Below are 12,363 nucleotides of genomic sequence, written 5' to 3'. Positions count from 1 at the left end.
ACGAACCCCCATAAACCAGCACAATATAGAAAGATAGTTGTTGATTACAATAGGAGGGGTAAACATACAGGACAAGGCGGGTGAAAAGGGGGGCTATACCTATCTACTAGCATGCCCGGGACATGCAAAATTACTTACAAAGCAAACCCCTTTGTCCCTAGTAAGCTGATATTACAAAATTGGAAAAAAAAGATTGCAACAAATAAAGACAAATTATGAAAATCATGTGACAAATTGTTAACGTATCACTCTCTGTGCATACTATGGTATTTGCTTGCCTGTGTCAAAAACTCGTCATGGAAAAATGATCTAAAAACTTGGTTCATTTCAAGAAAAATTGATCACATTCGAAAACTTCACATCATTCTAAAATAAAAATGTCAAACCAATTCTTACATTCTGCTAACATTCCATGCAGGCAAATAAACATATTCTGGCGACTACGGGGAGTCTGATTTTACCATCAGGGTTTAAATCCCGTTTACGGGAACAACCAAGTTCCATTTCAAAACAAAGATAACAAACTATCTCATTCAACAAAGTGTAAACATCTAAGTGTATATAATCAATTTCTTCAAACAAATATCTCCATGCGCTGTTATTCATTTAACTAAGGAGGTGCAGGTTTGTGCAATAGGCATATATAATATAGGGTAGTATAAATGTATCACTGGACTGGAGTATATAGATAATAGATTATTGACACCATGGGATTATGAATGTCAGCATTACCTCCCTTGCTTCTCTTCTGACCACGAGGTGGTGCCAGCGGCCATCATCAAAGCGCACATGACTTGGTCGGACTTCAGCTTCGTAAGCCCCTGAGCCCAGATTGATTGTAACAATTATTCCACCATCTCGTACGGCTACATTCAAGTAATCTTTTAGATCACCTGAAAAACAAGTCGAGTAATTGAAACTTCGATAACCTTTTCACTAGATTTTGATACTATTGCCCTAAGGTGACACTGCTGCTAATACCAAATTATGAATTACTGAATGAAATCTTGTTCTTTATTTCTGTTTTGTTCTAAGCATTTTTGTGGTTTTCAATTTAATAATGAAGCACTGAATGGAATTAATTTTAAATGCAAGTTGGGAGGCATCACACTTGTACTTAGTTGTAGTTAAAAACGGCCTTAAGGCAATATTTGTGATTTTTAAAAATACAACTTGTTAGAGAACTCGCTTCCTTGCAGCCTAGGATCTGACATCAAAACACGAAAGACTGACTGACTGAGTTTGGTTTGACGCCGCTTTTAGCAATATTCCAGCAACATCACGGCGGGGAACACCAGAAATGGGCTTCACACATTGTACCCATGTGGGGATTCGAACCCGGGTCTTCTGTGTGATGAGCCAACGCTTTAACCATTAGGCTACCCCACCGCCCCCAAAACACGAAAGAGGTGAAAAGAAATAAATTAGGACTTACTTATATATCATAGATTCTTGGTTATTATAAGTATATATATTTTGAATTACGGTTTCATTGAAGAATATTTTCTTTTAGTCAGTTTGTCCATCCGACTAGTTCTGACTGACTTTGCCAAAAATACCATAGGAATGGTTCATCCAAGGATCTTAATCACTGGGTTACTGCAAGTGCCTCAGAATGCTCCAACCATTTCAGGGCTTCGTAGTGAAAAAACAGTCATCACATCTTTTTCATGGTTTGGGAGTTACGACATTCGTAACAATAAGATCAAGTTCTAAACCAGTATTTATTAAGTGGCATACAAACTAATGCCAATATAGATCTATTCAACAACAACTTCAGAAATAATTATACATAATTTACTCCATGCAGTAAAGTTGAGAACACAGAAGAGTCTTTATCTGCAGCCTCCTAATAACAGTCTCACTGGTATAGTATTAACACTTGTCACTGATGAATAAGTTGTCAGATGACTGGGACAAAATGAGGATTAAAATACAATCAATATGTTACTTACCTGTGAAAAACAGTATTCCATTGACTTGTTTTGTCCTAAAATCCAACTGCAATTCATCACTGTTGCTGACAATGGGGTCACCTCTACTAACTAGCTCATAACTAAAATACTGTGCTCCCAGGAATGTGGCATCCGATGGAATCTTCTCTGAAAAAGAAATGACTAACTATAGCCACAGTTGTACAAAATCTGAACTTCAAATGCCAAACTCATTATTCATTGGGAAAAATTGAATCACTCTTGTTAAAAGATACCAAAACAATTGAGATAAATTCCCATGAGGTTTACATACATAAAGGCATCTCCATATGTCATTTCATTTGGAACATTAATTTGAAACCTTTTATAGACATGATCGTAATGAAATCTTGAAAAAATATGAAACATATACTAATCAAAAGAAGTTAAAGACCCTCTGTTCTTTCATATCACTATAGTCAGTCAGCACCTAGACAGATGAACTCTAGTGGTATTGAAGAATTAAGTGTTCTTTAGTTCTTTCCAGATATACATTGCGGGTACAGCAACGTGCAGTGAACTTGGACAAAGTACTGTGACTATGTGTCCCAGTCCACCCAGCTGTGAATGGGTACCTCGTTAGGATGAGAAAGCCACAATAACTCGGTGCGCCTAGTGGCTGCAAGAGTTGTATACTCCCCAGGGAGTTGAGATTGATAATACGATGTGCCGTTGAGATTGACATCCAATGATCGAGGGGAAAATACCAGCGCCTTGAGCATGCACTAGTTGCCTGGATATGTGCGCTATATAAATATCCTATAATAATACATTACTGTTTTCTCATGTCAATATTTGCTAATGAATAATCTACAGTTTATGGAGCCATTTTTCAATACATTCAAGGTTCAAGGCTAGTAACCTTGAAATATAAAGGCCAATGATTAGTTGTAAATAAGGAAACATCATCTACAGTTTGTCATCACCATGGTTACACAAATATTTCCATGACCACAAAATGAGTGACAGGCTAATACCGACATGTCTAAGTACCTGAGAATAATGACCTTCCATTACTCCATATGATTCATCAAGGCATCGCGTTATTAATGTGCTGTGTCATACACAGCAAATATATCAGGATAATTACTGAGATCAGTGTCATTAACGTCATTACAGAGTTATTATTAGTGAACAGTATCAGCCACAACTGGCTGTCTCAGACATAACATACAAGTACACCAGACCATATACCAATATAGATATATGGTCTCTGTTTATACAAAGAAACCTGTCAATTAGTATTATGTGTTAGTCTCGTAACTATACAAGTTTATTTGAAGGTTGTTATTGGTTGGTTTGGTGAGTACTAAAATCAGCATTGAACTGGATTTCTAACACAGACAAGCAACAAAAGAACTGTAATTCTTGTTTTGAATGTTTGAATGCACATTGTAATGACTACTGAATCTTGAGTAGCATATGGTATAAATAATTGAACAGAAGCAGCATTTTTGCTTTAATGTTAGTGAATAACAGATAGTATCAGCCTTACTTCCTTCCTCCACACCTGTATGGTAATGTCTGGGGAATACGGAGACTTATCGGTACACATAAAATCATTTATACCATGATTATAAGGTACTGGAACAGCATTTCCACAACCTTAGTTCATTTAAAATAATTATCTGATCATTCAAAACCTTCAATTATCTTTAACAAAAAACATTTCCACAAATTCAATTTTGTTAGCCCAAACTCTTAAACTGCTTTTCAATTTCTAAAATAGCACCCAAAGGCATTAGCCAGTCTTTTTATCTTAGAAATCAAACAAAGGCTTCAAAACTTAGCTAGGCAACAACACTTGACTACACTAACACTATCTGATTGGCTTAGCCAACCTCAAACATACATGAACGCAATCCCTGGTACCTTCATGCCAAAGCATGTATTGGAATTTTCATTCAATTTTCATTTGATATAACGACTGCACCAACTTTGTGGTCAATATTGTCTTAAGCTTTTTAATACTGTACAAGCAGGAGGGAATTCTATGATCAATACCCAACAACAAGTTGCATTAGAAAACCAAGTTTACTGGTGTGTTATTGGTTAGTAGCAAGTGATTTGACCTCAAGGCCTGTAATTAAACATTTTTGTTAAGGACCCTTCATATTGTCATGACATGGTTATCTGTTTCCGTAGCTTTTCTACTTAAAGACTGCCATGGGAACAAAAATGTCCTCGAAAACAGAATTTTAGTCTCCACCTTGAAATACACATTAGGATGAGACTCTTTTTGGAACAAGTGATGTGTATCTTCTATTTTATCTGTATTAACCCTGCGCACATCTCATCCTTCAAATAAAACAAAAAATTCTGAAAATGAGTGGCATCATTTTAGGACAAATGCCCCCTAACTACATATGAGAATGTCTCAAGAGTACAATTAATACCTGTGCACTTTCATATCAACATTATCAGAAGCCCATACAGTGGCCAAAGGAGCTAAGCAATTTCATTGTGGAACCATCGACTATGATTATAGGCACTGATCACCAAACATTACTGAAGGCAGTGTCCCAATCAGCGAACTGATGTAACTGGGAGTGTGGTCTTCCCACGGCTCGTGGAGCAATTCCAACATGGGATCAGCGGTAGTGAAACAGTATTGATTTCCCATGCATCACCCCACTCCCTCCATCTTTCCTTTCCACACTGAACAGATTCCGCAAGCAACGAGTGCCATAACAACAGCAAGATCAATGTGGTTTGAATATTACAGCCTGCGCTTCACAACGTACACGGATGATTTTTACAATTTTCGTAATGATGCAAGCAAGGTTAATGACAGAATCGTTCCCACATATAATAAAACATGAGCCAGCAATGACCTTGACATTCGAAAAAGCCCTTGTGGTATTCCTGGCTCAGAAAACCATTTTGAGGCGCTGTCATGGTGCTATCTGACTTTGGACTGGGTTTAGGCAAACATGAACATATACCCCAAGGCTTTCCAGACACCAGCCTGCAAATACTGCCATGTTTGGTAATCTCGGAAGTAAGAGATGGTCATATTCATACGGTTTCAGCAACTTTTATCACTCATACAAGTACCTCTAGACACTTTTATCTCTTTAAGCCAACACCTCAGAGTAATGCCTATGTCAATACAGGCAATGCTTAATGTAACCAAAATAGTTCAAATTCAGGACTTAAAGGAAATCTCTGCTTTAAGTCAAGTTTCTGCACAGATGTCAAACATGATCTCTCATTTCAAATTTACATTCTGTTAATTGCTTTGACAGTTGGTAATAGCAGAATATGTGAAAAATCCATTTAGCAGTCAATAAAGTCACTTTTTAATCGAAAGGACTACTTTCATGTCTGCAGACTATGATGTGCCCAAAGTATGCATAGTTTGTAGAACCACATTTAACTAAGTAACCAAGTTTTTTGGCAACATTCCTGATTTATTGGCAGCAATCACATCTTCAAAAACTGAAAATCAAGAATAAAAAATGTATTCACTTATTGTAATAATTGTCAAAGGACAGGCACAAGTAAACACCGTTATATGTCTATGCCTCAAAACTAAGAAATGTGTTTCAAAGGAATTGTTTCTTCAAACCAGCATTAGCCATGTCCTACAATCCTTATAAGGATACTCCTTACACAATAATACATATTGTATATGGTCTTGTTCCTTCTTCAATCCCTGTCCTTACTATCTTAACATCTTAAAGACTACAAATCATCAAAGAATGACCGCTTGATGAACTGACATTGACAAGCTATTGCAGCAACTGAGGTAAGTCACAAGTCTACTCAATATCCCTTTATGTCACTGGTCCAATTCAATATCTCATTTGCGAAGATTTCAGTTTTTCTTCAAGCATTTCTAAAAACCTCCCAGATATAAACTGTCCCAGTCAGCATTAACTGAATGACCCATCAACAATTAGGAAATGCTTGATAGATACCAATGTGAATTGTATCTTCTCTTTCAATGAAGCTTTGAATCGAGAAAGCCCTGAAGAACCACTGCTGCCTTCTCATCACACCTTAAGAGCTAGCCATCAATCAAGGACATATAATCACTTTATCAGACTAGGATTCCAACTGTTTCACCATATGCCCTCAAATACAATGGGCATTTAAACACTGGTTGGAAACATCTAAATCATCATTTTCCATTCTCACAGGGCATATCAATGTGGGAAGTTATTATCTGATATTGATTAGCTGACCTGCATGTCACCTTTGTGTTGAAAGCGATTTGCAGTTTACACCTACGGAATTGCCTGGGGTATTGTTATATTATCTCTGAACATGATGATGACGCTTCTATCATAACATTGGATATAAAATTGTTTTTTGAAACTTCAAAGGATCCATGCCAAATCCTCTTCAACTTATCAGTTTTGAAAGCCTCTTACAGCCAAAGTGTTGTCAACAAGCAATATCACACTTTCCTGAGAACCCTGCAGCAATTCACTGAATTGAATAGAAAAAGTTGCTTTTTTACCTCAAATCAACATCCGTCTGTCTCATGGCACTTTATGGACTGAAATATATTTTGATATTTCCTTTCTCCTTTCCAACCAAAACACAATACAAGGTAGTTATCTACCATCTTGATTCTTCACTATAATCTGGTAGCTTGTTGGAGATGGGGAAGATTATACAAATTAATTAAAATCCACAAATTCCACACAAAAAAGATTGCAAACTCAATGCATTTCAAAAATTTAAAAAGATACAAAAGCCTTCCATCCAGTATTATGAAGGGACCTAGCACATATCATGTAGACTCCCAAATGAATATAGTGTCCGGCCAGAGTGAATCAATATATCGTAATGGTTATGAAATAAAGCTCAAGGGATGCATCTTGGATACTCTGCCAAATGTCACCAAACTACCGAACCCTATCTTCAAGATGACGTCAGGAGTCTTGGCAGCAATATGTGCTCCTCTTTACCAGTCTGGGAAACATCATGATGGATATCTTTCAATTTCCTTTCTTCACTTTCTGTCCACATTCAGCATAGCTGTGTATTTTATGACATGATCATTATCAAATGTATTTCAGGTTCTCAGAAAATAGCATGGTTGAATGATAGGATTCATTTGCTAGGGTTTGTGATTTTAGTGAATGTTTCAGTACTCATAAAAACACTAATTGATTGCTCTGCTATGCAGTTATTGCTACCACATTTCAAAACAGGAATCCTATTTTGCCAGACAGAGATCTTTGGACTGTCCTTTGCTGTTCCTGTTCTTAAATTAGGAGGTGACATGTGATGACTTTGCTCTAATATGTTCATTGAACACATTTCTTTTGACTGACTGACTGACTGACTGAGTATGGTTTTATGCCGCTTTTAGCAATGTTCCAGCAACATCACGGTGGGGGACACAAGAAATGGGCTTCACACATTGTACCCATGTGGGGATTCGAACCCGGGTCTTCGGCGTGACAAGCCAACGCTTTAACCACTAGGCTACCCCACAGCCCCCATTTCTTTTGAACCTCTGTATGGCCTGGATATGTTTCCAAGTTAGTCATGACCGTATCCCTGCTCAGCACCATCTTTGATATGCATCACATTGGACCTTTTTACCAGTTTTATGAGTTTTCTATCATGTTTTGAAGTTGGAATACCCTGACCTGGAATTAAGTTGGGCCTTTCTACCTCACGTCATGATGTAATGGAAAAGCAGCATTAAACCCTCCTCACTCACTCACTGACACATCAATTTTCTATCAGTTTTAAAGTTTGAATACCCTTACCTAGAATTAAGTTGATCCACTACAGCTACTATATACACATGAGTGATGACAATCAATAACTATTTCATGAAAATGTCCATCACACGATATGGCTTGGTTAATCAACAGCCATCTTATGAAGTTAGCAGGAATCTTTGCCCAATCCCCTTGAACTAATACTTATCCTAGAAACAATCTGTGCCGAACTGAATGACCATTCTTCTACCATAAGATCCTCGCTTCTGACATACCAAAATTAAATCTATGGGCTCCTAAGATGCCCCATGGGAAATCTGAGGAAAATAGCTCTCATCCTATGAGGACATTTAATTTGAGAATGTCATACTTTTAGATTGGATACGACCAAGTCCATGTTCAGATGCAGTATTATAAAGGACAGCAATTACAACAGGATAAAAATTCTAAGTAGATATTTCAACTTAAGGACACAAGCAGAGTTACGAAGGATTTTCCTCCTGCACAATGTTGACATGCAGTTATTAACAAACTTGTGTACAACTCACCATTGTACCTGTCATTTACGGTCTAGTGCCATGGACAAATTCATAAAAATTCTTCTGCTATTTTCTGGTATTTCCATACACATATCATTTTGAATTATGTGGTTCCACAATCTAGGGGGCGGTGGGGTAGCCTAGTGGTTAAAGCGTTGGCTCGTCACTCATGCCGAAGACCCGGTTCGAATCCCCACATGGGTACAATGTGTGAAGCCCATTTCTGGTGTCCCTCACCGTGATGTTGCTGGAATATTGCTAAAAGCGGCGTAAAACCAAACTCAGTCAGTCAGTCCACAATCTAGCATGAAGAACATAACAGAAGAGAGTTTGAAATGGGGTTAACGTCACAATCAAGATTACACACGTAATACGGCAATGTGTATCTTCATGAATGTGGTTGCTTGTACTAGGATGAACTTACACCCATGTTATAGGGCTAGCCTACTGAAGTAACATGCCTGAGAACAACACTGATACCCTACTGTTTAGCCAATAATACTAACACCAGGCAGGATAACAACATGTCTTATCTATTTAATATCTTTTGTCACACAGCAAAGGCACAGAACCACCAACCACCAACAGATGCAGTTTCCTCCAAATCACAAAGGTGGTTAAAAATGACTTCAGAAATTAGTTACAAAACCTGACCTTGTGAGATCTGAAGACATGAAAAATGTCATCAAGTTTTATTCAACTGTCATAACTATTATTCTGAGATACATATGGTATCACGACAATATAGCTTCAAGATATGTATCGTATCACACCCTTAGTATTCACACAAACATTGTATAAATCTTACAGTCCTAGTTTTATCCTCGTTATGCCAAGTGCTTGGTAAGGTACTCAACCAGGGTAACAACAAGCAACTTTTGTAATGTCTTTTGGAATCACATGGACAGTGGTCAAACAGCCAGCCTTCGCTTTCTTTATGTCACAAGACAATGTGAGGAGTAGATTTTCTACCTCTCCTGATTTGTAAATCCCATGACAAATTCTGTACATTGTGATGGAAAGGTGGTCAGTAATATAAGCTGTCACCTAGATTCCAGCTTCCAAACCAATGCCCAGATATATCAAACTATGACCAAACAATTCAATTATGTATCAAAATATTTCACAAACATACAAATTATTAATGGTGTCACAGAGGCCATTACTATACTATGAAACTTTATCACTTACAGACTAACATCCAGTTGTTTCAATCAATGACATAACCAAAAACATTGAAACAAATAGCTAGGCATCCTTGATGATCAAGATTATTCTGATCAATCTCAGTAAGGAATTGTGCAGAACAGGCCATGCCAGTCCAGAGGTGTTATTACACAACACTGTCACCCCTGTTTTATTTCAGAATTTGTTCTATTGCTATTTACAACATAAAATAATGGACTTGCAGGGCAGATATTGAAAGGTCTGGAAACAAAGGTATGTTATTTCATGTAAACACGGGGCCTTGAGGGAAAGGATACGTCTACTGGAGACACTTGATTTGATTTGTAGATTTTGGGAGCCTGATCCACATTTGGAGGTGTTGTTCATACCATCAAATGTCCACAAATGTTAGTGATTTTGTCAAGATTTATTGCAACGAAGTCTCTTACAATACTTAGTCAGTTACAAGGGCAAATATTTTGTACTGGTAGACTGCCAGGGTTGATATCTCCTACAGCAGTTATTTGAGATTTGGTAAGTAACCCTGTAACCCATCTCATCATTTTAATTTGCTTGATTATACAAATGATTGGAGAAGATTATCTCTGTTGTGTATCAAATGTTCCCTGCCTACATCATATTGTGATGTTTATAATTACAACTGTAATATCAACACAATTGATCGATAAAGGATCGTCTGTTTTATCATGTCATCAACAGTTGTATGCTAAGGTATCAAATCTGATCATGGACGTTTTGTAAGCAATTAGTTTATAGTGACATAAACTGAAACAGGATAATGCTCTAGTCAGTGGCAACAGCAACAGGATAGTACTCTACTCAGTGAAAACAATCCCCTAATGATGAGCTAGAATCCAGTACAGACCATGATGGAGTAAGACCATGATAAGAAGGTGATCATCCAACAATGTTGAGGATGGTAACTGTACACCCAACACGTCATTTGGTTGGACATCAAAGGCACACCAAGGACGGCGATCGAAATTATTTGCCGATATGGTCCCAAGAGGGTGATGAACTGCCTTAATTACTACATTGACACACCTTGCCTTCAATCAATACACTGCTGGGATTAAACACAAAAATTACAATCATCACACAATCTTCTTGTGATGTGAAGACAATGAGTGCATTTTGTGTATGCTACAGAGAAACACTCACCACAGTGAGTGCAGGTGTGTCAGTATAGTTGTATCAGTGTTCGTCTCCTTGACAATGATCATTACTGGAACATGCACCCAAAGCGTAACAGCTACATAATCTGGTAATACATAGCATTGGCACCCCCACCAGTTCCTTGCAGTAACTGTACATGGTAATGGGTAGCATGATCATATCTTTGGTATGCTTATACATCTCGCCTTACTTTTCACAAAAGTATGAAAGAATGATTACAAGACAATTAAGTAGAATGGGTACCCAACTGATTCATGCATAGACATTCTTGCAGGAAAATTTGAGGAAGAAGATATACTGAGATAAACAAATAAAGGAACACAGGAAAATTCAAGCGTTCCTTTAATATTCTCCAGTTTACATCACCAGCTTTGAATAGCGCTGCAAGAGGAAATCTTACAATAAATAAAGAACACTTTCATGACGTGGTGTTCCCTTATTTGTTTCCCTCAGTATATATACAAGGTCTGGCTTTAACAGATGAGCCTAACTCAATAATTTTCAAAACATTCACACATACACACATCCTTTGGAGATAAACTTATTAAATTTGTGTAAATAATATATGATGATCTATAAGCCTAACAGACAATGCAATAATTTTGCTTAGGTTTCAAAAGCTCAAATGTCAAATCATACAAAAAAGGTATTTCAACATTTGTAATAATTTTACAATTACCTAAAGGCAACTTCCAGAGACAGCATAGCTGTTATGACTGGAATAAGTTACCTTGAACTATATTGTAATGTGACACATATCATCAGTTTCAAGCTTCCCCAAGGTATATATACATTCTGGTTTGACAGACAAGCCATGATCATATATTTCTGTATTAACGTTACTTTTTAGGACATACTGGGTTTGTTTGTTTGCTGTTTAAGGCTGCACTTCAAGGTATATAGCAGCAGCCAGTACATAATCGAGTCTGGACTAGACAATCCAGTGATCAACATCATGAGCATTGATCTACACAGTTGGGATATGTAGACATGTTTAATTTTACGCCGCTTTTAGCAATATTCCAGCAATATTATGGCGGGGGACACCAGAAATGGGCTTCACACATTGTACCCATGTGGGGAATCAAACCCGGGTCTTCTGCGTGACGATCGCGAGCGCTTTAACCACTAGGCTACCCCACCGCCCCTTCACCAAAGTCAGTGAGCCTGACCAACTGATCCTGTTAGTTACCTCTTACTAGGGTTGCTGAAGACCAATGTTAACCTGGTTGTAAATACTGGGAACCGGTGGTGTTAATAGTTGTTCAACTTATGTAGAGAGAGATATGCAGTGACAGTACAAGTGCCACTGCCTGACTGATAGCAGGTCATTTCTGTAGTGATCAAGTTAGGTTAAAACAACTTTCAACCCTCAGGTACCTTATGGCATGGTAGCTGAATGTAGTCGATGACTTCATAGTGATGAAGATCAGAAACAACTAACAATATGGTGACAAGGAACAGCAACTGAGTCAAAGACTAAATGTTATGTCCAGCAACTATGGGACACAAATCTGCACAGTGAGTGAACATCTGTACACCCATAGCTCATTATAACAGTAGTTGTGCTTGTAGAGGCTTTTGGTATTGATCAATGTGATGCTAGTTAACGTGGTGGAGGTTGTTGATAGCAGGAGTTACACTAATTATTAGGATACCAGTGATGGCACATGTGGTACTGGCAACACTACCAGATGCAGAACCTTTGGTTGTTAGAACAGAGCCAGTGGTAGGAACTTCAGCAATCAGAACATTTTCCAAAAATAAATTGAAATAATGTAGCTGAAATAGACAACA

General features: G+C 37.7%; 1 protein-coding gene across 1 annotated transcript in view; it reads right to left on the bottom strand.

The window, feature by feature from the left end:
- The window catches only part of LOC124286346 (neurexin-3-like), a 131,101-nt gene that overhangs the window by 74,102 nt on the left and 44,636 nt on the right, over nt 1-12,363 (bottom strand). Inside the window, 3 exon segments of the mRNA XM_046722707.1 lie at nt 139-165; nt 733-893; nt 1,956-2,102. Coding sequence (XP_046578663.1) covers nt 139-165; nt 733-893; nt 1,956-2,102 — 335 coding nt within the window.

The sequence above is a fragment of the Haliotis rubra genome, unplaced genomic scaffold (genome assembly GCF_003918875.1).
Source record: "Haliotis rubra isolate DU_JTF1 unplaced genomic scaffold, ASM391887v1 Scf380, whole genome shotgun sequence".
Lineage (NCBI taxonomy): Eukaryota > Metazoa > Mollusca > Gastropoda > Lepetellida > Haliotidae > Haliotis > Haliotis rubra.
The sequence above is the reverse complement of the archived record's forward strand: the minus strand, read 5'-3'. Positions and strand labels throughout refer to the sequence as shown.